Below are 23,196 nucleotides of genomic sequence, written 5' to 3'. Positions count from 1 at the left end.
GAGACACAAGAAAGAGGAGATATGGGGATATATGTATATGTATAGCTGATTCACTTTGTTATAAAGCAGAAACTAACACACAATTGTAAAGCAATTATACTCCAATAAAGATGTTTAAATTAAATTAAATTAAATTAAATTAGCAGGGTTCAAGTTATTGATATTTTATTGACCTGCCACTCTCCTTGTTTTGATAGGACTGAATGGAAACCACCAAGCTGGAAATTTTTCCCATGGCAATAATCATTCATTTGTCTTAACATAGCACTTAAAGTACTAAAACTGTATTGTTTTCCAACATCTGACGTTATTCAGACGTTTCATGAGGAGTTGTACGTTCTACAGTCGGGAGTCTTAGACGATCACAGCCCATTGTAGGAGAAATTGGGTAGATGGTGGATAGCATAGAGGAAGATGAAAGTTCTAACCATGGAAAGACGCTTCATTGTGTAGAGGAATTAGATGTCAGTGGACCTCCGTACTATTTGACATTAGCTTTCTATGTTGTTCTAGTTTGCCTCTTACTGGGTATAATTTCTTCACCTGTAATGTTTGTAAATATTAATATCCTGATATGTGAGTATTTCTATGGACTTTAATATAAATGTCAAAATAAACCTGAGTTACCAAGTGATTTCATATAAAAGAAAAAGAACTGACAGTTAATTTTTGCCCCTTGTGGTTCTGGTGATGAATGAAGCTGCCATCCTTTGCTTGGTGCTGAGGCCAGCAAGGCAAATGGGAAAAATTTACCAAGTAGAACGGCTTTCATTGACTGTAAAATTTACTAATTCAACAATGAGAGTTATCAGAGTATTTATTTTTTAAAAGTTTATTCATTCATAGAAAAAAATATTTATTAAGTGCTTCCTATGTGCTTGGCTATGTTTAAGGTGGGAGAATAAAGCAGTGAAATGATACAATAATCCATGTCCTCATGACACATATTTTACAGGAAAACCAACAATAAATAAGTAAAAAATATATATATATAGTACATATGAAGCTGTTAAGAGCTATGAGGAAAATAAATAAGTGAAGAGGGTCAGGGCATGATGGGACAGTGAATCACAGTGTTAAATCGGGTGTCTGGTGGTATCGTGGACAAAATATAATAGGGCTGTACAAATATAAGGAGGTTACTTTAGACTGTGTAGTGAGGGAAGAATTTCCTGCAATGCTACCATGTGAGTTGAGACCTGAATGACAAGGAGATGGCTGTGTCAATATTTTTGAGAAGAATCTTCAAAGGCCCTTAGTGAAGAGGGAGCCTGGGGTGTTTGATGCACAGTGAGGAGCTGTTGGACGGGCAGAGATGAAACCGAGAGGCAGCAGGAACAGGTCACACTGGCCAAAGGAAGGTTTTCCATTTTCCATCTCCATCTATATCTGTTTAGGGAGAGCATCTTGATTGTAGGGTACTATTCCCCAGACCACACGCAGATGAGGTTTTAATGCCCTGCATCATCCCCAGACACTCCCTCAGTCAGTCTATCAAACAAATATTTATTGTGCCAGGTATGACTCTAAATGATGGGAATATGAGAGACACTGCCAGCCCTGCCCTCATAGAGCATATATTTCAGTGGAGAAGATATAAATGAAATGATTACAAGTATCAAGGGGTCTAAGAAGTAAGCAAGATGTATTACTGGTATTTATAATAAAATAGGGTTAACCTAGCATGCAGCCTAGGTCTAAAATCTATGTAGTAATGAGATAATATTTCATTTTATGTATTTCACCTCAAAAAGTCATTCCAAGATTTTATCTACTATAATAATAAGATAGATTTAAAACACCAATTTACTTATATATAATATATATAATAAAAAATATATATAGTGCTTTATAATTTTCTATGTCCTTTCATATGCATTACCCCATTTAATATTCACAATACTTATGACAGATGTCAGTCTATTATTATTACCTTCTTTTTAAAGATGAATAAGCTAAAGTTCTGAGAATTTAACTGACTTGTCTACAGTCACAAAATGAGTTAGCAATGTAGGCAGTCCTAGCCTTTTTCTAGATCACCTAGATCACCAGAGGTCTGGTCTGAGCTAAATATAGTAAAACTGTTTACCCAACAGAACCAGGCATTTAGTTCAGAAGTAAAAGGAAGAGAGAACATAGCATTCTCATTCTTAAGAAACATGGGATCTATTTAGGGAAGTGTTCAGATAAGTACCAGATAATAAATTGTGCAGAAATTCTGTGTGCATATAAAGTTATGGAATAATCAGAGTGGTATGGGATTATTCTATAACCTTGTCTTGACAGGAATTTTAAAACTGGGCATATAAATAGATTATGTGGTTAGATTTTGACGCTTTTCCATTATGAAATTCTCTGTTTTTTTCCCCCATTATCAAAATCACTGCAATCAATGAATCTTACCCACCATTTCCTCTGAGTTTATTGCTTAGTTTAGAAATCTACAGTGTTTCTTCATTGCACAGATTAATCTTAGCTATTCTCTCTTTCTCTGTCCACTGAAGACTCCTGCCAGGGCAATCCAGAAAACTTAACTCAGCATTCTCTTCTAATTATCTTATTCCCAGCTCCAAGCCTAACGCCAAGATTTTTATTCAAACAACCTCTTCCTGGAATGCTAAATTGTCGACCTTTAGGAAAGCTTCATTCATTTAACCTTCCTCTATTTCTTAGAAAATCAGTAGAGAATTCTATTCAGTATGCAACCCTGAATTTGCTCCCTTACTATATGAACAATCTCTGTTTCCTTCATATAGTGCAATAAGTTTATTTTTCCAATTTTTGTGTAATGTCAACAAATGTCTAGTTTTATTAGTATTGATTATTTTACATTATGTTTTATAATGAGCCAGCACCTGACATACTATTGCATAAGATACATTTGATATTTTCAAACACTATTGTTGTCTTGTTACACATATTATGTTTAATCTTTTTCCCCTTCCACTCTACCTGAAGATATTCTCTACTAATTAAAAATTATGGGGGCTTCCCTGGTGGCGCAGTGGTTGAGAGTCCGCCTACCGATGCAGGGGACACGGGTTCGTGCCCCGGTCCAGGAGGATCCCACATGCCGCGGAGCGGCTGGGCCCGTGAGCCATGGCTGCTGGGCCTGTGCTCCGCGGCGGGAGAGGCCACAGCAGTGAGAGGCCCGCGTACCGCAAAGGAAAAAAAAAAATTATGAACAATACATGTCAACTACTAAGTAATTAAGACACAAGAGAAAAGTATACAATTTCAGTTACGTATTTGTGTTTATGTGTTAACTGTCTTATTCTTCATGGCTACAAATGGGTGTGTGGCATGCAGTGTACTGAAGACAAATGCTGCTTCCAAACCACCATTATGTGGCACCAGGTCCTGTGCTAAGTGCTTTTTGTACTCTTTTTAATTTTAATCTTCATGTCAACTCTACAGATAATTAGTCTGCAATATGTTTCTTTTCTAAAAAGTCAGTGAAAATCAAAGGCACATTTTTTAATAGAAACTGATGAGAAACATCTTTGTAAAAATGAAAAGCACTTACGGGAACCAGAAATTTTTTAATCTCTTCCAATGCATGACTCATACGTGAATAAGCTTCCCCAGGTGGAGCAAACACTTCAATTAATACATGAAGTTCATCACTCAAGTGTGCATATTTGGCTTCCCCACTCTTCCTTAGTTCTTCTTCCTGTGAAAAAGGTTATTTTTAGAAATACAAATCCACTCATTTTGCATTGATTTAACATTTACTGAGAAGATGACAGAGGGCATAATCTAAGCAAATTTTCCCTTAGTAGAAACTCTTTGAGAAATAAAAATCTGGTACAAGCCATTTTTGAGTGTTTGAATGATTCTTTTAAAAAAAAAATCTGGCATTTGTTTTTCTCTTTCTGACTTACTTCACTCTGTATGACAGACTCTGGATCCATCCACCTCACTACAAATAACTCAATTTTGTTACTTTTTATGGCTGAGTAATATTCCATTGTAACAAATACCATATGCTAACACATATATATGGAATCTAAAAAAAAAAAAATGGTTCTGATGAATGTAGGGGCAGGACAGGAATAAAGACACAGACGTAGAGAATGGACTTGAGGACACAGGTAGGGGGCAGTGTAAGCTGGGACGAAATGAGAGAGTAGCATTGACATATATACACTACCAAACGTAAAATAGATAGCTAGTAGGAAGCAACTGCATAGCACAGGGAAATCAGCTCAGTGCTTTGTGACCACCTAGAGGTGGGGATATGGGGATATAAGTATACGTATAGCTGATTCACTTTGTTATACAGCAGAAACTAACACACCATTGTAAAGCAATTATACTCCAATACAGATGTTAAAAAAAATCTGGCATGATTATCATCTACACCACATTTTAATCAGCTAAATAAAAATGTTAAATTCCTGAAAAGAAGTGACAGAAATGCCATTAACTCCTCAGTGGACTCCACTGGAAGGAAAGGATTGTTTTTGTGCCTGACAAGTAATCGTTTGCAGATAATAAAACCAAGATGACCATTGCTCTTTAAGAGAACCAGGATTTTCTAGATACTTTTTGAGAAGTGGTGAAAATGTTACTCATTCTCCATGAAAGTGAGCAAAACCGAGACTTCTCTCTCAGCCTCATGCCTGCAGGTGTAGGTCATCATTTGGCTCCTACTCACCACTTCGCTATCTTGGCCGCCTCACTTTGGTCAGTATAGAGGAGTATATTAAAGGGATGGCTGTTAAGCATTATGTTGGCCTTGATTCTGCGTGAGCTACATACCCTCAGATTTTTTGTTAGTACTGCACCCAAGTCATTATTGGGGCCTGATTAATTCAGTTCATATGCTGAGCAGATCAGCGTCTGATCCAGGTACTTTGCTCACGTGTGTTAGGTGTTTTACAGACACCTCCAATCTCACAATAACCTTGCACAGTATTCACATAATTCAGATTAGGAAATTGAGTTTAAAAGACTTTAAGTAACCTCAAGTTGGGATTCAAACCCAGCTCATTTTGCAACCAGATTTGCATTTGGATTTCAAGGAAGCAAAATTTAGTTAAAAATTAACATAAATAATATTAATTATATTTTACCTTTCTTGACTCTCCTCCCCCCAAACTAGCAATTGTTTCCCTAAATTTCAAAGGATAAAAATTTTTAAAGTAATTTTTAGTTTTATGTGTGGATGAAATTGGAAGTGTAACATGAATACACCTAAACTGGATAAACAAAAGCAAATTTGCTATCTATTTCATATGAGGTAACTGTATTACACATGTTAAAGTGTTTATCTGATTAGAAATGCCCATCATTTCAACACATGGAGGATCCATAACAGAGATGGAAAGGCCTGCTTGTTTTCCTGTGCCTCCCACACCTACTCAAATCTCTCACAGCAGTACTTGTCAGCCCGGGAATACACTCTTACTTTCCTAGGCATACATTCTCTATCTAACTAGAGTTTTTACTTTTATTAAAAAGGTTTCTCTTAATGTCCAATTCTGACACTTCTCAATACTTCCTCAGCTGGTTTTCTGCTGGTTATTAAGGGCTACTTACTAGACAAATTTAATAAGGTCTGCCACTGGAGGTGTGGTATTGAGATCAGAATTATAACACTTGACTTCAGACTCTCAAAATAAGCCAGATGAGATATCTTTGCAGTAGAACCAATAGGCTGTTGTTCATGAAAAATGCAGCTTTCTATTTAAAAACACATTTTCCTTTTCCCCAACATCCACCCTCCCCCAATCAAACTTTATATAAGCGTATGAGGAAACTGAAGTCTTCGGAGATTAATCAACTTCTTCAAGGTCAAAGTGAGTCAGGACTGGAGCCAGGACTCAGTGCAGTAGGGTACAGCTCTGATAAAGACTTCAGAGAACCAAAGTTACCACAGTGGAACCTCCCATGAGCTACTGCTGGTTATTTTCAAAACCAGACTCATACCTTCAAAGGTGCTATATTTGCCCTTGCTCCTGGGGATGACTTCTGACAAAGCAAAATTTCCCAAGCTTTAGTTTCTTCATATGTGAAGTTAAGATAATAGTATGTACCTCAAAGAATTTTGTGAGTTTTGAGAAAATTGAAGAATATTTTGTATACTAAAAAATGCCATATGAATTTAATATAATAATGATAATAAATATTTCCAATTTCTCAAGTAGTATTTTAAAATAATGTTTGTTTTTTTCAACAGGGACCAAAATAAATGTGTCTCAAACAAGAAGAAGAGTTATTTCTCTTTAATGCAAGAGTCTGCGGCTACAGGCAGCTGGAGGAGCAGGTGGTCTTTCTCCGCACCCTTCTCCAGCCCCTAAGATGTTCCTCTCATATGTGTTGATGAAGGAGGCGGTCTATCACAACTTCTGGATTCCACTCTGTGGAAAACAGAAAGCGTGGACAGCAAAAAGCTTCCTTTCAAGGACATGTACCAGAGGCTTCATATATCAACTCTGCTGACGTGTCTTTGGCAAGAGCGTGGTCACATGGTGGCCCTGGATGCAATGGAGACTCTGTATGTGGATTCAGACCGAGCAGCCGTGAGGCCACCTAAAATGCGAGGGCTTCGTTTACGACAGAAAACAGTGAGAATGGATACTGCTTGATTATGAGCTGTCTTTGCCATTCAGTCCTCATTCAGGGTGAGTTAAAATGACACTTGATTATTATATCTAATTTTGATGAATACCTAGCCAGAGTCTGCCAAAGTGTTCAGATTTTATTTTCAAAAACAATACTTTACACCCTGGTTGGATTTATAATATAAAGCTCCAAGTTTCATTTGAATATAAGCAGACATCACAGCCATCCTGAAAAGCACAAGGGCCTGGACACCAGTAAGTATATTTATAGTAATTTAATACAGTCTCTTGAGGTATTTATTGAACAAGAGTTCCAAATATATTATTGGAAAAATGTTTATCTTTGTAATAAATGCATTACCTAGTAAGTCAATTATGAACTGGGTGGTAGTGTTTTCATGTTTCTGCCCCATCATATCTTGCATGTTTTGTAACAAAGATCATAGTGCCCTGGAAGCTTACACTAGTTAGAACAGGCACACAATAGCAAGAAGAGTAAAGAAAAAGATTAAGAAATTTAGAAATGCTAGACAAATCTTAGGTGTAAACTGAAATGAATCATTCCAAAGTTAACACTAGGAACATTGGATCTCCATCTAATAAAGACATGGAAAAGGGAAGAGAGAATAAATCAAAAGAATGTGAGATGCACACACCAGAAGGTGAATTTACTTGACGTGATTCAAAGTTCCATTTTAAAAGACTGGACACTCAGTCGATATTATTTAGTCTTCCATGTATAAAGGCATATGTATTCCACTGAGGACATTTACTTTAGCCACTGACCTTCAGAGGATAATTCGTGGTGTTTAACTATTACAAAGGAATCACAAGCTAATTATTTTAAGTAAAATTATTAGTTGCTAAACATTAGAAATTGTTTACACAAGGTCATTAGGGAATAACAAATCCAGTGTTACATATCCCCAAATACTCTAACCCACACTAACCTTAAGGTAAACTATAAGTAAAACATATCAGTTTTTATCAGTTATCTTTTAGAGAATAGCACGGCACTAAAGAGAGTCTAATTTAAATTGCATTCATGTATTTAATTGTTAAAAGGATTTTAAAGGGAGCTTTCTCTTAGGAATTATCATTTGTATTTTGTCTTCTACAAAAGAATGTTTCTGACCCAGAAATAATTTGACAGCTGGGGAAATTTCCTCTTAATTCAAAATAGCATGTTCAATGAAGAAAACTTCAAAAAAAAATCTCAACAATTACAAATGTATTTTTTTACTCAACAATCATACAATTCAAGATATACTGTTAACATTTTCAGTATATTTTCTTCAAGTCATTTTTTAAAACAATACCAGTAATGGAATAGATGTCATAATTTTGGTATTACTTCTTAGATTATAGGTATGCAGAGTACTTTCCATGGATTATCTAATTTTATCTGCAAAATTATATGCTAGATAATATTGTTCCCCTAATTTTACTGATGAGGGGACTATGGCACAGAGAGAGAAACTTATCCAGAGTTATACAGACTATGAATCAGAGAATAGGATCCAGTTAATTTCATAACAAAGGTCAAATTCTTAATCAGTATAGGTGTATTGCCGGTACACATACTTAAGTGTAAGTAAACATTTTATACATCCATATACCATGGATATCTCTAGTTTCTAAAAGACACTACACTTTCCTGGTATCCAGTTCTATGTAGCACTGTGCCCTGCACTGTGCCCTAGAGCAGGTTACAGGTCTTGATCCACCAAGCACATATGCTGTGAATTTCCTTTCCCTCCCCCAAAGATTCTGCTTCCTTGGTAACTGTGTTATCAGTGCTGGGTGAAACTATTATTTTCAACGTTCTCACTCAACTCCTATTTTATGAAGAGCTTACCTAAAAATGCTAGTGATCTCACATCACTAACTCTGTGTCTGTAATTCCCTAACTCTGTGTCTGTAACTGCCAGTTCCAAAGAAGGCATTCATCCAAAGTTTTTAAGGTTGAGCTCAGATTAGTTTACACAATTTCTCATGGATATTGATATTGTATCCCTAAAACAGATGTGCTTCAGGACAGGTCATTTTTTATTTTCCTGAACAGTTTGCCCAACAGCAAGGGCAGGATGGTTAGGACCCGCCACCCCCAATTCTATTCTGGGGTAGACACTCAAGTCAGCTCACAACTAGGTAGTTTATCTTAGTTCAGATGATTCAAGACAACTTCCCCAAAATAGGACACAGGATTAGATGTCCTCTTGTGCTTTGGTGAAGCCATTTGGTTCCTGGATTTGCCAACTGCAAATTTTAACATAAAACTCAAAATTTCTTAAAACATCCTATAAGATCCACTCTAAAAATCATTTATGGGTGACACTGACTTCATTTAAAATATCCGAGGGGCAGAAAGCAAAGAGTTCACATTGTATCATTGTAATGATAATCTCATTACAGACAGCTCAAAAAAAATCCTCCTTCTCTTCTCCCCAAGCCCTTCCCTGCTTCATTACACAATTTTAATTTTTTCTCTTCTGTCTCTAATTTTTGTTATTACTCTGTCCTCCCACCTGGAATTTCCTAGGGAATTTCAAGTTATTTTCACCTCTATTAAACAGAGTAATTTAGTTACTGAGTGCTAATTCCCAAGCTTATATGTCCAGCTCATTATGGAGCTCAATGAAATAAAGGGGACGACAGTTATTTGGCCCTACTATCCTTAGAAGTCTCAGTGGTGATCATTATTTGTTACTTGGAATGACCCTTTAAAATCACATAAACACACACACAAATAGAGTGCTGTTTAAAGTGGGATTTTAGTGAAAGAAAATGTTTACATTTTGTCAAATTAAGAAGAACAGTCACCTGCTTTGGGTAATTTTTTTAGAATATGCTATAAATTGTTCATAATTTGATGTAGACCATGTATTCCTCCTTTGTGCTACTTCAGATTTTGTTTTGTCCTTCCATAGTCTCCTGAAAGTCACCAACACCAACAGCAGAGAGAACACCTAAGTAACTGAGTTGATGTCCTACTCACCATTTCTTTAATTGAAGTATAGTTGATTGAAAATATTATATTTTCAGGTGTACAATATAGTGATTTAATATTTTTATAGGTTATACTCCATTTAAAGTTATTACAAAATAATAGTTATATTTCCCTGTTCTGTACCATATATCCTTATTGCTTATTTATTTTATACATAGTAGTTTGTGTCTCTTTATCCCATACCCCTATCTCACCCCTGTCCCTGTCCCTTCTCCCAGTTGTAGCCACTAGTTTATTCTCTATATCTGTATGTTTCTGTTTTGTTATATACATTCGTATCTACATTCATGTGTTTCATTTTTTAGGTTCCACATATAAGTGATATGAGTATTTGGCTTTCTCTGCCTGACTTATTTCATTAAGCATGGTACCCTCTAGGGTCATCCACAGTGTTGTAAAAGGCAATTTCATTATTTTTATGGTCATGTAATATTCCATTATATATACCACATCTTCTTTATCCATTCATCTGTTGATGGACACTTAGGTTGCTTCCATGTCTTGGCTATTGTAAATAATGCTGCTATGAACACTGGGGTACATGTATCTTTTCTAATTAGTGTTTTCACTTTCTTTTGATATATACCCAGGAGTGGAATTGCTGGATCATATGGTACTTTTATTTTTAAGTTTCTGAGGAAATTTCATACTGTTTTCCATAGTGGCTGCACCAATTTATAGTCATACCGACAGTGTACAAGAGTTCTACTTTGTCATCTTCACCAACATTAGTTATTTGTTGACTTTTTGATGATAGCCATTCTGACAGGTGTGAAGTGATATCTCACTGTGGTTTTTTTTTTTTTTTTTTTTTTTGCGGTACGCGGGCCTCTCACTCTTGTGGCCTCTCCCGTTGTGGAGCACAGGCTCCGGACGCGCATGCTCAGCGGCCATGGCTCAGGGGCTCAGCCGCTCCACAGCATGTGGGATCTTCCCAGACCGGGGCACGAACCCGTGTCCCCTGCATCAGCAGGTGGACTCTCAACCACTGCGCCACCAGGGAAGCCCTCATTGTGGTTTTGATTTGAATTTCTCTGATGATTGGTGATATTGAGCATTTTTTCATGTGCCTATAGGCCATCTGTATATCTTCTTTGGAAAAGTGTCTATTCAGATCTTCTGCTATTTTTAATTGAGTTCTTTGGGGATTTTTTTTATATTGAGTTGTGTGAACTGGTTATAAATTTTGGATATTAACCCCTTATCCGTCATATCATTTGCAAATATTTTCTCCCATTTAGTAGATTGTCTTTTCAATTGACAGTGGTTTCCTTTGCTGTACAAAAGTTTTAAGTTTGATTAGGTCCCATTTGTTTCTTTTTACTTTTATTTCTTTTGCCTTAGGAGACAGCTCCAAAATCTATTGCTACAATTTATGTCAAAGAGTGTTCTGCCTATGTTCTCTTCTGGGAGTTTTATGGTTTCTGATATTATATTTAGGTTTTTATTCCATTTTGAGTTTATTTTTGTATATGGTGCGAGGAATTGTCCTAATTTCAATTTTTATATGAAGCTGTCCAGTTTTCCTGGCATCACTTATTGAAGAGTCTGTCCTTTTTCCATTGTATATTCTTGCCTCCTTTGTTGTAGATTAATAGATCATAAGTGCATCGGTTTAGTCCTGGGCTCTCTATTCTGTTCCATTGCTCTGTGTCTGGTTTTGTGCAAGTACTATGTTGTTTTGATTACTATAGCTTCATAGCATAGTCTGAAGTCAGGAAACATAATACCTCTAGCTTGTTCTTTTTTCTCAAGTTTGCTATGGCAGTTTGGTTTTATGGTTCCATATAAATTTTAGGATTATTTGTTCTAGATCTGTGAAAATGCCATGGGTATTTTGATAGGCATTTCATTAAATCTGTAGATTGCTTTGGGTAATATGGACATTTCAACAATATTAATTCTTCTTATCCAAGAAGATGTGGTATCTTTACATTTCTTTGTATCATTTTCAAATTCCTTCATCAATATTTTATAATTTTCAGAGTACAGGTATTTCACCTTTTTCATTAAGTACATTCTCAGGTATTTTACTCTTTTTAGTGTGACTGTACATCGGACTGTTTCTTTAATTTCTCTTTCTGAGAGTTCATTTTTAGTGTACAAAAAAGCAACAGATGTGTATGTCAATATTTTATCCTGCAACCTTACAGAATTCATTTATTAGATCTAATAGTTTTTTGGTGGGGACTTTAGAGTTTTCTAAATATAGCATCATATCATCTGCAAATAGTGACATTTTTACTTCTTCCCTTCCAATCTGAATGCCTCTTATTTCTTTTTCTTGTCTGACTGCTGTGACTAGAATTCCAATGCTATGTTAAATACAATTGGTGAGAGTGGGCCACTCTCATCACTTGTTCCTTGTCTTGTTCCTTGTCTTGTGCCTGATTTTAGAGGAAAAGTTTTCAGCTTTTCACCATTGAGTGTGATGTTAGCTATGGGTTTGTTAAAAATGGTTTTTATTATGTTGAGATATGTTCACTCTATACCAACTTTGATTACAGATTTTATCATGATTGGATGTTGAATTTTGTTAAATGCATTTTTTTGTGTCTACTGAGATGATGTGAATTTTATCCTTCCTTTCATTAATGTGGTGTATCACACTGATTGATTTGTAAATAATGAACCATCCTTGTATCCCTGGAATAAATCCCACATGATTATGGTGTATGATCCTTTTTATATAGTGTTGGAGTTGTGTTGCTAATATTTTGTTGAGGATTTTTGCTTTTATATTCATCAGAGATACTGGCTTGTAATTTTCTTTAATTTTTGTAGTGTATCTGGTTTGGGTATCAGGGTAATGGTGGCCTTGTAGAATGAATTTGGGAGTGCTCCATCTTCTTCAGTTTTTTGGAATAGTTTGAGAAAAATAGATATTAGCTCTTATTTATATGTTTGGTAGAATTCCCCTGTGAAGCTATCAGTCCTGGGCTTTTGTTTGCTGGAATTTTTTTTATTTCAAAATCGATTTCACTACTAAGTGACTGTTTTGTTCAGATTGTCTATTATTTCTTCCTGATTCAGTCTTGGAAGGTTGTATGTGTCTAGAAATGTGTCCATTTCTTCTAGGTTGTCCAATATGTTGGCATATAACTGTTTGCAGTATTCTCTTATGATTTTTTTTTGTATCTCTATGGTATCAGTTGTTATTTCTCCTCTTTCATATTTTGTTTATTTGAGTCCTCTCTCTTCTTCTTGGTGAGACTGGCTAGAGGTTTATAAATTGTTTATCTTTTCAAAGAAACAGCTCTTGGTTTCACTAATATTTTTTATTGTTTTTTAGTCTCCATTTTAATGATTTTCTCTCTGATCTTTATTTTTTCTTTCCTTCTGCTGATTTGGGGCTTTTTTGTTGTTGTTGTTCTTTTACTAATCCGTTTAAGGAAGTTTAGGTTGTTTATTTCAGATTTTTCTTGTTTCTTGAGGTAAGCCTGTATCTCTATGAATGTCCCTCTTAGAACTGCCTTTGTTGTATCCCATAGATTTTGGAAAGTTGTGTTTCCATTTGCATTTGTCTCCAGGTATTTTCTGATTATCCCTTTAATTTCTTCATTGACCCACTGGTTTTTAGTAGCATGTTGTTTAGTCTCTTTGTGTTTGTGCTTTTCCCATTTTTCTTCCAATAATTGATCTCTAATTTCATACCATTGTGGTTAAAAAAATAAAAAGGCTTTATATAATTTCTATCTTCTTAAATTTGTTGAGACTCACTTTTTGGCCTAGCATGTGATCTATACTGGAGAGTGTTCCACGTGCACTTGAAAAGAATGTATATTCTGCTGTTTTTGGATGGAATGTCCTTTAGGTATCTATTAAGTCCAACTGGTTTGTTGTGTTATTTAACACCACTGTTGCCTTATTAATTTTATGGCTAGATGATCTGTACATCAATATAAGTGAGGTGATAAAGTCCCCTACTACTATTGCATTGTTGTCAATTTCTCACTTTATGTCTGTTAAAAATTGCTTTATATATTTAGGTGCTCCTGTGCATATGTGTTAATGAGTGTAATACCCTTTTCCTGTATTGATCTCTTCATCATTCTAAATATAGTGACCTTCTTTGTATTTTGTATAGACTTTGTTTTAAAGTCTCTTTTGTCTGGTATGAGTATTGCTCCTCCACTTTCTTATTGTTTCCTTTTTCATGGAATATCTTTCATGTAAACTCCCTCACTTTTAGTCAGTATGTGTCTTTAAATCTGAAATGAGTCTCTTGTAAGAAGCATGTAGATGGATTATGTTTTTTTATCCAATGAGCCACCCTATGTCTTGGTGTGGATCTGTTTGGGTTCATCTTGTTTGGAATTCTCTGTGCTTCCTGTACCTGGATATCTGTCTCCTTTAGGCTTTGGAAGTTTTCAGCCATAATTTCATTAAACACATTTTCGAACCCCTTCTCTCTTCTCTTTCTGGGACTCACATGATGCAAATGCTGGTACACATTTTATTTTCTGAAAGATCCTTTAAATTTTTTTCATTTTAAAAAATTTGTCTTTTACTGTTCTGATTGGGTGATTTCCATTATTTTATATTCCAGATCACTTATGCATTCTTCTGTGTCACCTAGTCTGCTATTCATGCCTTCCTCTTTGTTTTTCATTTCAGTTGTTATATTCTTCAGTTCTGACTTGTTCTATTTTATATGTTCTAGTTCCCTGTTAAAATTCTTGCTGTGTTTATCTATTCTTTTCTTTAATTCAGTTATTATTCTTATTACAAATACTTTGAATTTTTTATCTGATAAATCTTTTATTTCTGTATCTTTAGTTATTTTTCAGGGGTTTTCTCTTTTTCTCTTGCCCTTTCAATTGAGACAAATTCCTCTGTCTTCTCATTTTGTTTATCTTTCTCTATCTCTATGAATTCAGGTGAAACAGTTACTTATTGTGGTCTTGAAGGAGTGTCCTTAAGTGAGAGTGTCCCTATACAGTCTTGTTTGTGCCCAGTGACTTTGTTAGGAGAGCTGGATTTGACATGAATACAAGTCACGTCTTTCCTTGAGTAGTGCTGGCAGCTATGACCTTGGTAGGAGGTGGGCCTGGAGACGGAGGGGCTAAGGCCAGAGCCAGGTGTGAACTGAGACTTCCCCTCTGCTTAGTGGCTATCTTTGCCCTATTGTGGGCATGTCCCAAGCTGCTGGAGCAGAAACCCTGAGGGTCAAGTCCAGGCCAGCTCAGTTCCCTTTAAGTGTTTGCTCTTCCCCTTCCCAGAATCAGTACCCTCACCCCAGAGGGGAATGGTGCTGAAGCAAGAGGCACGGGTGTGGGTATTCAGCAAAGGTGGGGGTACAAGGTATGGTGGTCTGGCCACCAGAGCTCTTAACTGCCTCTGATGCACCACTTGTGCAATCTCCAGTAATGGTTGGCCCCTCCCTGCTCAGATGCTGCTTAGGGTTTGATCTGCTACAGCATCTCATGACCAAGTTTAACCTCAGTCATGACAGCCCTTGTTCCAGTGTGGAGCTGTAATGTGAAGAAACAGTGCTTGTTCCAGTGTGGAGCTGTAATGTGAAGAAAACAGTGCTGGCTCGTCCTGGGGTGCACACCAGGGCAGTCATAGGAAATGATTCAAGGTTTTGATTTGCCCTCTCTGCCCTGCTTTGGGAGCAAGCAACCATTCACGTCCTCCTCATGAAAAGAGTCCAGGCTTCCCTCAGCCATCCTTAGTCCCACCAGCCCTCCAATCAACCAAGGTACTTATATTCCCTGTGTCAGACTCCTGGGCTGGGATGCCCAGTCTGTGGCTCTTACCACTCACTCCCCAGGCAGGTGACCACCCGTGTTATCTCCATTTTCCTCTGAGTCTCGTCCCAGTGGCACCAGTCCTGACCTGATTACTTCTTTTCCTTTCCTAGCCAATTATGTAACTATCTTTCTTACAGCCTTATTTATATAGCAGTATTTATGCCAGTTTTCAGCAAGAATTGTTTCACATGTAGATATATCTTTCACGTGTTTGTTGAGGGAGGTGAGCTCTGCATCTTCTTACTCCCCCATCTTGATCTGAGTTCTCTACTCATCATTTTGTAAGCACCTATGTGTTCATCTTAATGTATACATAGTAAGTGATGTTATATACATGTTCTTTTTTCTTAAATAGCTAATTACAAGAGAAGTAGTCTTTACTCTCACCCACTTAACTGACTCACTAGATTTATAAAATATTTACTCCCAGATAAATATTTAAGATAATATCCGAGATAACCTGACTGTTATCCAGTGGTATTTGTTCCCAAGGTTGTTCATAACTGTTGTATTTGTTACTGTTATTCCACTTTATAATATTTTTTATAATTTCCCTTTAACCTTTATTTTCATTACCAAAGAACTTCCAGACCAAAAGCATGTAGGTTAAGGGAGATTTTACTGTATCATAAATTGCTTGTGTAATTACATTAATTCCTTCATTATGTTTTTTACACAATATTTTGTCCCTTGATCCATTATAGCATCATCATTCTATTTCAAAATTTATCCTTATGCATGTCTGTTTTATCATTTTCTCATCCCCCAAAATTATTTTTTATATACACGTATATCAGATAGGACATGTGAAAGATACTGAATAAACTCTTGATGAATGAATTACCCAAGGGTAAAAGTCACACTGCATTTTTCTTCTATCATAGCACAGTAGCTTTACTCTACTGTCATGCTAAGGTTTTCTTTTAATGGTTAGCCATTAACTGTCCTGAGACCTTGGATTGGAATGAACTAATATGATTTTCTTTTTAGCTTAGGAAAAATGTCTCCAAATTATTATTACATTCACTATGTCTCATTAAATGAATAACAATGTATAGATCATATATATGAGTATTCAGTGATAATTTATTCTGTAATCAAATAATTATGCAATTGCAATTTGCACCACATCCAGTATTTGTTCTGTGATTATAAGAACAAACACAGTCTGTATAAGTAAAACAACAAAAGCTTGTAACTCAGTGCTGCTCATGAACAAGGTAGAATAAGCTACCTTTCTGACAGTAACCCATCCTATCTAGTCCCTCCTGTGGCTTGTCACCTTATTGGATAATGTGATTAGCAATTGCATAAGTTATTATTAGGCTATTTCAACTCTTTGCACCCAGGACTCAACCTTAGCAACCTTTAAAGTGGAGTCCAGACAACAACTGCCACCATCTTAGAGACTGGGATATATTTTTGTATTACTCTCTATGTGTAGGGAAAAATATTTCAAATATCCTATGAACAAATACCACCCAGTACTTTTCTGTACATACCCTTCTGTAGCCCTGGGCCCAGGAAAACACCTTGGACCAGGTTGTAGAACATGCTGAGTGTAATGGCTCTTCTAGTCATGGCTCCACTCCTAACTGCAAACTCAGCAGTTTGCTCTTGTGGCCCCAGTTTCTTCGGGGTCTCATGGACCACCTTGGACCTCTCCCACCTCATTCAACCACATCAGCTCAACTTAGACCTGTTTATGTACAGAAATTACAGATATAACAATGTTCCACAACTTTGCCAAACCAAAAACAACAGAGGACATTAGATGTAATGCCACATGAGGTTTCTCATGGCTTTAAAATGTCACGTGACTTCCTTTCACAGGCATCCTCATCCTGCCAGTCATAACTTTGGTATCAGAAAGTGTTACTTTCCAAAAAGAGTGTCTTCTAAAGTATATTATTAAGAAAATTCAAAGTTCAAAAAGGCAACTATTCATTTTAATCTTTGAGCATCTACAATGAGGCTACTACTGCGTATTTTACATATATTATGTCATTTACTCTTCATAGGTTCCTTAGGTGGGCATTGGAAGCAGCAGAGAGCAGTGAAAAGTGAAAAAGCGTTTTGGAGTCAGAGAGATCTAGATTTGAGTTAACAGCCCTGATATTCATTATCTACAGTATTTGAAGAAAGTTACTCATTTTTTGAGATTCTCAGTTTACAAAAAAGGGAATTCTAGATGTCTCATGTAAAGGTGAAAGGAGGTAATGTGTATAAATTTCCTGTACAGTGCCTGGCACACTATAAACACTCAAAAAGCTAAAGCTCTTCTCTCAAAGGAGCGAAGGAACTTGGCTGCAGTTAAGTAAGGGATTTAAATTTGCTGTGTCGACTCCAAAGCCACACTCTCACATTAATTGATATTTATTGTGAACATTAAATTCACTTGACAGAATATAATTACAAAAGTTTCAAATTACATATTGCTTTGATATAACCAACAGTGCATCATTTCGATGGTGGTTTACTTATTATTAAGTTAGTTTAAATGTACAACTTTACTGCAAGAGATCGTATATTTGAAAAATTACTCTAAGCCAAAGAGCTCACGTGTTTCAGAAGAAGAAAAAATTAAAATCACCATGTGTACTTTCTTGAATTTTAACTTTCAAATGAATCATAAATTTATTGTCAGACAGACCATATAACCTTTAAAGGGTACATTTCATATTAGCTTTGACAGGCCAGATTCTGATTGTGACGACCAGGGTTAAAATCCCAGCTCTCCCCCTCAATACTGTATAAATTTGGGCAAATGACCTCACTATTTTGAGCTTCTGATTCCTCAATGGTAAAATGATGATACTAATAACAATAATAACACTAATCAAATATGACTATTGCCAAATATTTTTATGCTAAATATCTAAGGTTCAAAGCAATGTAAAAATTAAATATGAACTAAAAAAGTCAATGTATTCAGAGATCCCAGTTATTCTCCCAGGAGCTGTTCCAGTGCCATGAATAAGCTAAATAATAAAAAGAAATGTTGAAAACCCATAATAGAGAGTACATGCAAGTTTTACACTTTGGTTTTTACTTTAGCAATTATTCTTGTCATATTTTATCCTCAGAGATATACTTTACTATAGTGCTTTTTGCAGGTTTTTTCCTCTTATATGTCCCAGGGAACTTCTTTTAACATAAATCCTCTTCAGAAAAAAAAAGATGTCTACTGTCTGCACAGCTTTCTCGATCAAGAAATTCAAATAGAAACACATTTATTATTTGTACCTTGGACTGAATGGGATTTGTCTGAATCACAAATTTAAAAGCATTTTTAAATTCACATATGTGGGAATTATTTTTATGTACAATCTTTTGTCCAAAATTTATCCTTACAAAGGGATTTTGTACAAATGCATCTACATAAGTATGTGGTAGAGAAGCAACGGCTGATCCCGAAGAGCATCTCAAGTTCCTGTCACCTTCACCTACAACTCCCTGCTTTCCTGGGCTGAATGGGCAAGAACTCTCCCAGGTTACAGAATCCATGCCCCAAAGAGTCTGCTCTGGAGGGTAGTCTTGTCAGAGCTCCACACCCAATGTAACACTTTCTAGATTCATGAAGAGTGAAGGACCAGAAGCATCAATGGGACTAAGAATAGTATTGTAAAAAGTAGTTCAGGATTTTGAAATCAGAGAGGTAGATAGTGCCAAAGAGAAGGTTCTTTATGCTTTAATTTGGAAGTTGAGGGTTTACTAGAGGGTATGACTCTCAGTTCAGGACAATCAAATAACTTACTCTAGGAAACATCAAGGATGGTCTGACTTTTCAAACTCTGAAGAGGTTTTGTCCAAAACAATGAAGAGTGTCTCAATACAATAAAAGGGCTATTTCACTATTCAAGGGAATAAAGGTCATCAATCTTGATATAATGAAACCTATAGGAAGGCTTGATCACAGGTCAAACTCCTGAATTTACAAATAAAGGACATTTAATTTAAAAACCATTTGCTTAATAACTAAGATACAAACATTTATTTTATGGGAATAGAATGATCTGGGAACGCAGTTACCTAAATATGCTTCTCTAGCATTTATCTTTCCAAATCCACTGTTATGGGGACATGAAAGCACTTGTAGGGCAGCGTTGGAGCCCAGTGGTGAGACACAGAAAGAGGGGAGTGGATCCCAGGAAGAGCCTGATATCAGAGATCTGGACTTCGTGGAGGAAGGACATGTGAGTGTAATGGCTCTTCCTGACCTCAACAGCTGAGAAGTAACAAAGAAGTAGGTTCCGCATGCTTTGCTTTGAGACTGGAAGAAATCCTGGAAACCAGGGATCAGCGGCCCACAGGGGTGATAATCACTCTGTCTTCCACTCACTATTTAAAGGACTTCATCACTGTCTGATTTTGACAACCATATCTAAGTTGACAAATAAAAATAACATGTAATACTCGCGGCCATAGACAGGAAAGTCAGGCAGAACATCTGAACACATGTCACTGAACACAAGTCAACTGAATTGCAGGAAGAGAAAGAGGAACACTTGAATAAACACATTTTGGTCAACAGTTGAGGAAATAAAATGCAGGCACAAATATTTCATGGTTTAAAAAGATGTGATTTCCAAGGTAAAAACAAATACAAATTAAAAGTGAGACAATTCTTCCCATTGAAAATAAGGGAAGAGATTTCCCTCACTTCTTTTTCTCAGAGCATTTGCTTCATTTATTTATTTATTATTTTTTCAGAGCATTTACTTTTGAAAACTTGTAAGTACTTTCTCCTCTCTTTGAAAAGTACATAAATTCTTTGGAAGACATAAGATAGGCCTTTTGTATGTTTTATGATCTAGGAATGTCTTTCTCAAGGATGTGGATGCACCTTTGAAATGCAAGCATCAAGACAGATAACACCCGGGACTTCCCTGGTGGCGCAGTGGTTAAGAACCTGTCTGCCAATGTAGGGGACACAGGTTTGAGCCCTTGTCCAGGAAGATCCCACATGCCACAGAGCAACAAAGCCAGTGTGCCACAACTACTGAGCCTGCGCTCTAGAGCCTGTGAGCCACAACTATTGAGCCCACATGCCACAACTACTGAAGCCTGTGTGCCTAGAGCCCATGCTCCACAACAAGAGAAACCACTGCAATGAGAAGCCCACACACCACAGTGAAGAGTAGCCCCTGCTCGCTGCCACTAGACAAAGCCTACATGCAGAAACGAAGACCCAATGCAGTCCACCCCAAAATAATAAATAAATAAAATAAATTTATATATAATAAAAGATAAATAACACCTCCACCTCCCAGTTTCTGCAGGGGGGGTAGGAGCCTAACTTTGGTGGGGGCCTTGCTCCAAGTTGCAAAATTACCTCCTGTCATAAAGATATATGAAGTTTGTTTTTTTCTTGGGTGAAGCCAACCAGGTGGTTAGGATTCACTCTGTGTGACAGTGCTGTTGAGCAAGACCTCTTACTTGAGGATTACTTATTGTTTACTTTGAGAACAAGCATGTAATAGTTTGTATCTGCTTGGCTATTAAAGGGTGATATTTCTTCCTGTCTTTTCATCTCTTAGTGAATGGCCCACAATGCCCATCACATTCAGATTTAATGCTTATTCAATAACAGAAGTATCTTCTTCTCTAGAAAAAGAATCCTTTGTGTAGAACGATTCTCAGCTGGGAGAAGATTTTTTGTTATTAATTATATTCCCCCAATACTCCTTGTAACAGATGCTGTTGATACTCTGCGCATATCCACTTGCTTTATTATCTTCAGGCAACCAGCATTTACTTATCTTCTTGCCAGAGGCTTGGTCTGGCCTTGAGGGATAGTGATGCTTAAGCACACAGTGGGGAGGAAATGCCAGGGAGTCAACCCTCTAAGGAGCAGTTCTCAACTAGTGACTGGGGAGAGTTGGCTTATAAACACCCCAGTATACTCCATCCTTAGATGGGGTGACAGGCATGTTCTCCTTTCTTACAGTTGCTTAGGTTCAGTTGCTTAAGGTCAACTGCTGGGCTTCAGCTGCTTCAAACGAAGCTTATCGGTTGCACTAAAGCAATTGCTCTGTGCATAAGCAGAGATATGCCTTTAACCTGTTTGAGAATGAATGTTAGATGGGATTCTTTCATTTTCTTATTTTACTTCCTCACTCCTCTACCAAGGTTTCCAGAGATTTCCTTCCACATAAACTTCACATAACTAAATCTTTCCAAAACATCCTCTTCCAGGGAAACTCAAAGCAAAACAACAATTCAGTGGAATAAATTAAGGAGATGATGATTGAAATTAGAACTTTTGTACAGAAAGATTAAATGCAAAGAAAAGTACAAGAATAGATAAAGATCATGAAGGAAATATCAGCAACATGAAGATAGATCCAGGAAAGCTGATATGTAAATAATAAGAATTGCACAAGGAGAAAACAGAACATAAGGTACAAAAATAAACAAATAATAGAAGAAAAATTTTTGTAGCCTGCATAATATAAGAGCTCACCTAATTCTACCCTGAACTGAAGAGAAAAAGAGCCATACTGAGGTATATCTCAGGAAAATCCCTGAATTTTAACAAAACAAAAGCAAGCAAGTGAACAAATGAACAACAAAAAACTCTTACAAGCCTCTAGAACTTGATCTACAAAGGGAAAAAACACAACTGGCAATGAACTTCTCATCTATAATATTTCAAATTTATCAGTAGAAACAAGGATAATATGTTTGCCAGCAAGTAGGCCCTGTGCCAAGTGCATCTTTTTGTTTACTACCCCAGAAATGATCCAGGGCCTTCTGGAGCCCTTTTGGAACACCAAGAACTGCCTGACTTTATAGCTCCCAGGGCCATGGATGCTGATGATGTCATAAGGTGACAATTCATTATTTTAAATATTCCATTATAAATTATGGGATTTATTATGCTCTTCCAAGAAATACAATGTTTAGACTACCTGGGATTGGTCTGTTGAAATTTTTTCACCAATGAAAAAGCCAAGGCCTATTTCCAAGAAGTGTCAGTAGTCTAGAATTCATGAGAACTTAAACTATCCTGAGTGTATGCTGACTAAAGCAAAAAGCAAAACAAAGGATTCTTAGCAAGACATGGGTAAAGATGGAAAGTATTGTACAAATCACTTTACTTGGCATGTGGATTCTTAGGGTACCTGTATCCTGTTTCCCATTTTAGGAAGAGGCATCCTCAAGGATGAAAAGGCTTAAATAAAACATGGACAGGCATCTTTTGAATTGGAATAGGGCCCTGGAAGAAAAGTGTGCTGAAAAGAAACCTATGAACAAATTAAGAAGTGATGACAACAAGTGAGCTGGTAAGGGGCTCTCAGTACAGTCACCTTTCACCTGGTAGATATGACCAGAGTTGCTTCTGAGCCTTATGATGCTGAAAGGGCAAGTCCTCACTGCCAGCCAATGATGAAAGAGCAAGTACAAGTGAATCCCAGTTGGCAGGGAGCAACAAGCCAAATGCCTGGTTCTGAAAGAAACCAGAGGTGTATTGTCAATTTGGGGGAGGTCATCATACACAACCATTCATGTTTGTAGAGGAGACAGTAATAGGATACCAAACAGCTCTGACAAGGCTGCTGAAGCCAGAGGAGAAAACAATAATAACAACAACAACAACAGAAAGGCCATGAAAGCAGCTGAAGATGTTCAGCAGACTCTAGAGATGCTGCCCTCCTCCCCCCAAACTCCCTGGAAGGCAAGGCAGCACACAGGCCAACTTGGCCCCTGAAGATAGGATACGGAAGGCTTTACTTTGGACAAATGCATTATGCTATTCATCAAGCAGCCAGACTGAGAAGCAAACACCACTAGGACCTATAAAGTGGCTAACCAGCGAGTAGAATACACCTGGTATCAGTGTGAAAGGGCATCCAAA

The 23,196-nt window shown here is 36.8% G+C and overlaps 1 protein-coding gene across 1 annotated transcript in view; it reads right to left on the bottom strand.

The window, feature by feature from the left end:
• Positions 1-23,196, bottom strand: part of KHDRBS2 (KH RNA binding domain containing, signal transduction associated 2) — a gene marked incomplete at both ends in the record, with an annotated part of 694,748 nt that overhangs the window by 376,812 nt on the left and 294,740 nt on the right. The window contains one exon of the mRNA XM_082664427.1: positions 3,527-3,673. Coding sequence (XP_082520553.1) covers positions 3,527-3,673 — 147 coding nt within the window. The remainder of the gene's footprint in view (positions 1-3,526; positions 3,674-23,196) is intronic.

The sequence above is a fragment of the Grampus griseus genome (assembly GCF_964374135.1).
Source record: "Grampus griseus genome assembly, chromosome: 10".
In the NCBI taxonomy this organism is placed as follows: domain Eukaryota; kingdom Metazoa; phylum Chordata; class Mammalia; order Artiodactyla; family Delphinidae; genus Grampus; species Grampus griseus.
Note: the sequence above shows the minus strand (reverse complement) of the source record. Positions and strands in the feature narration are given on the sequence as shown.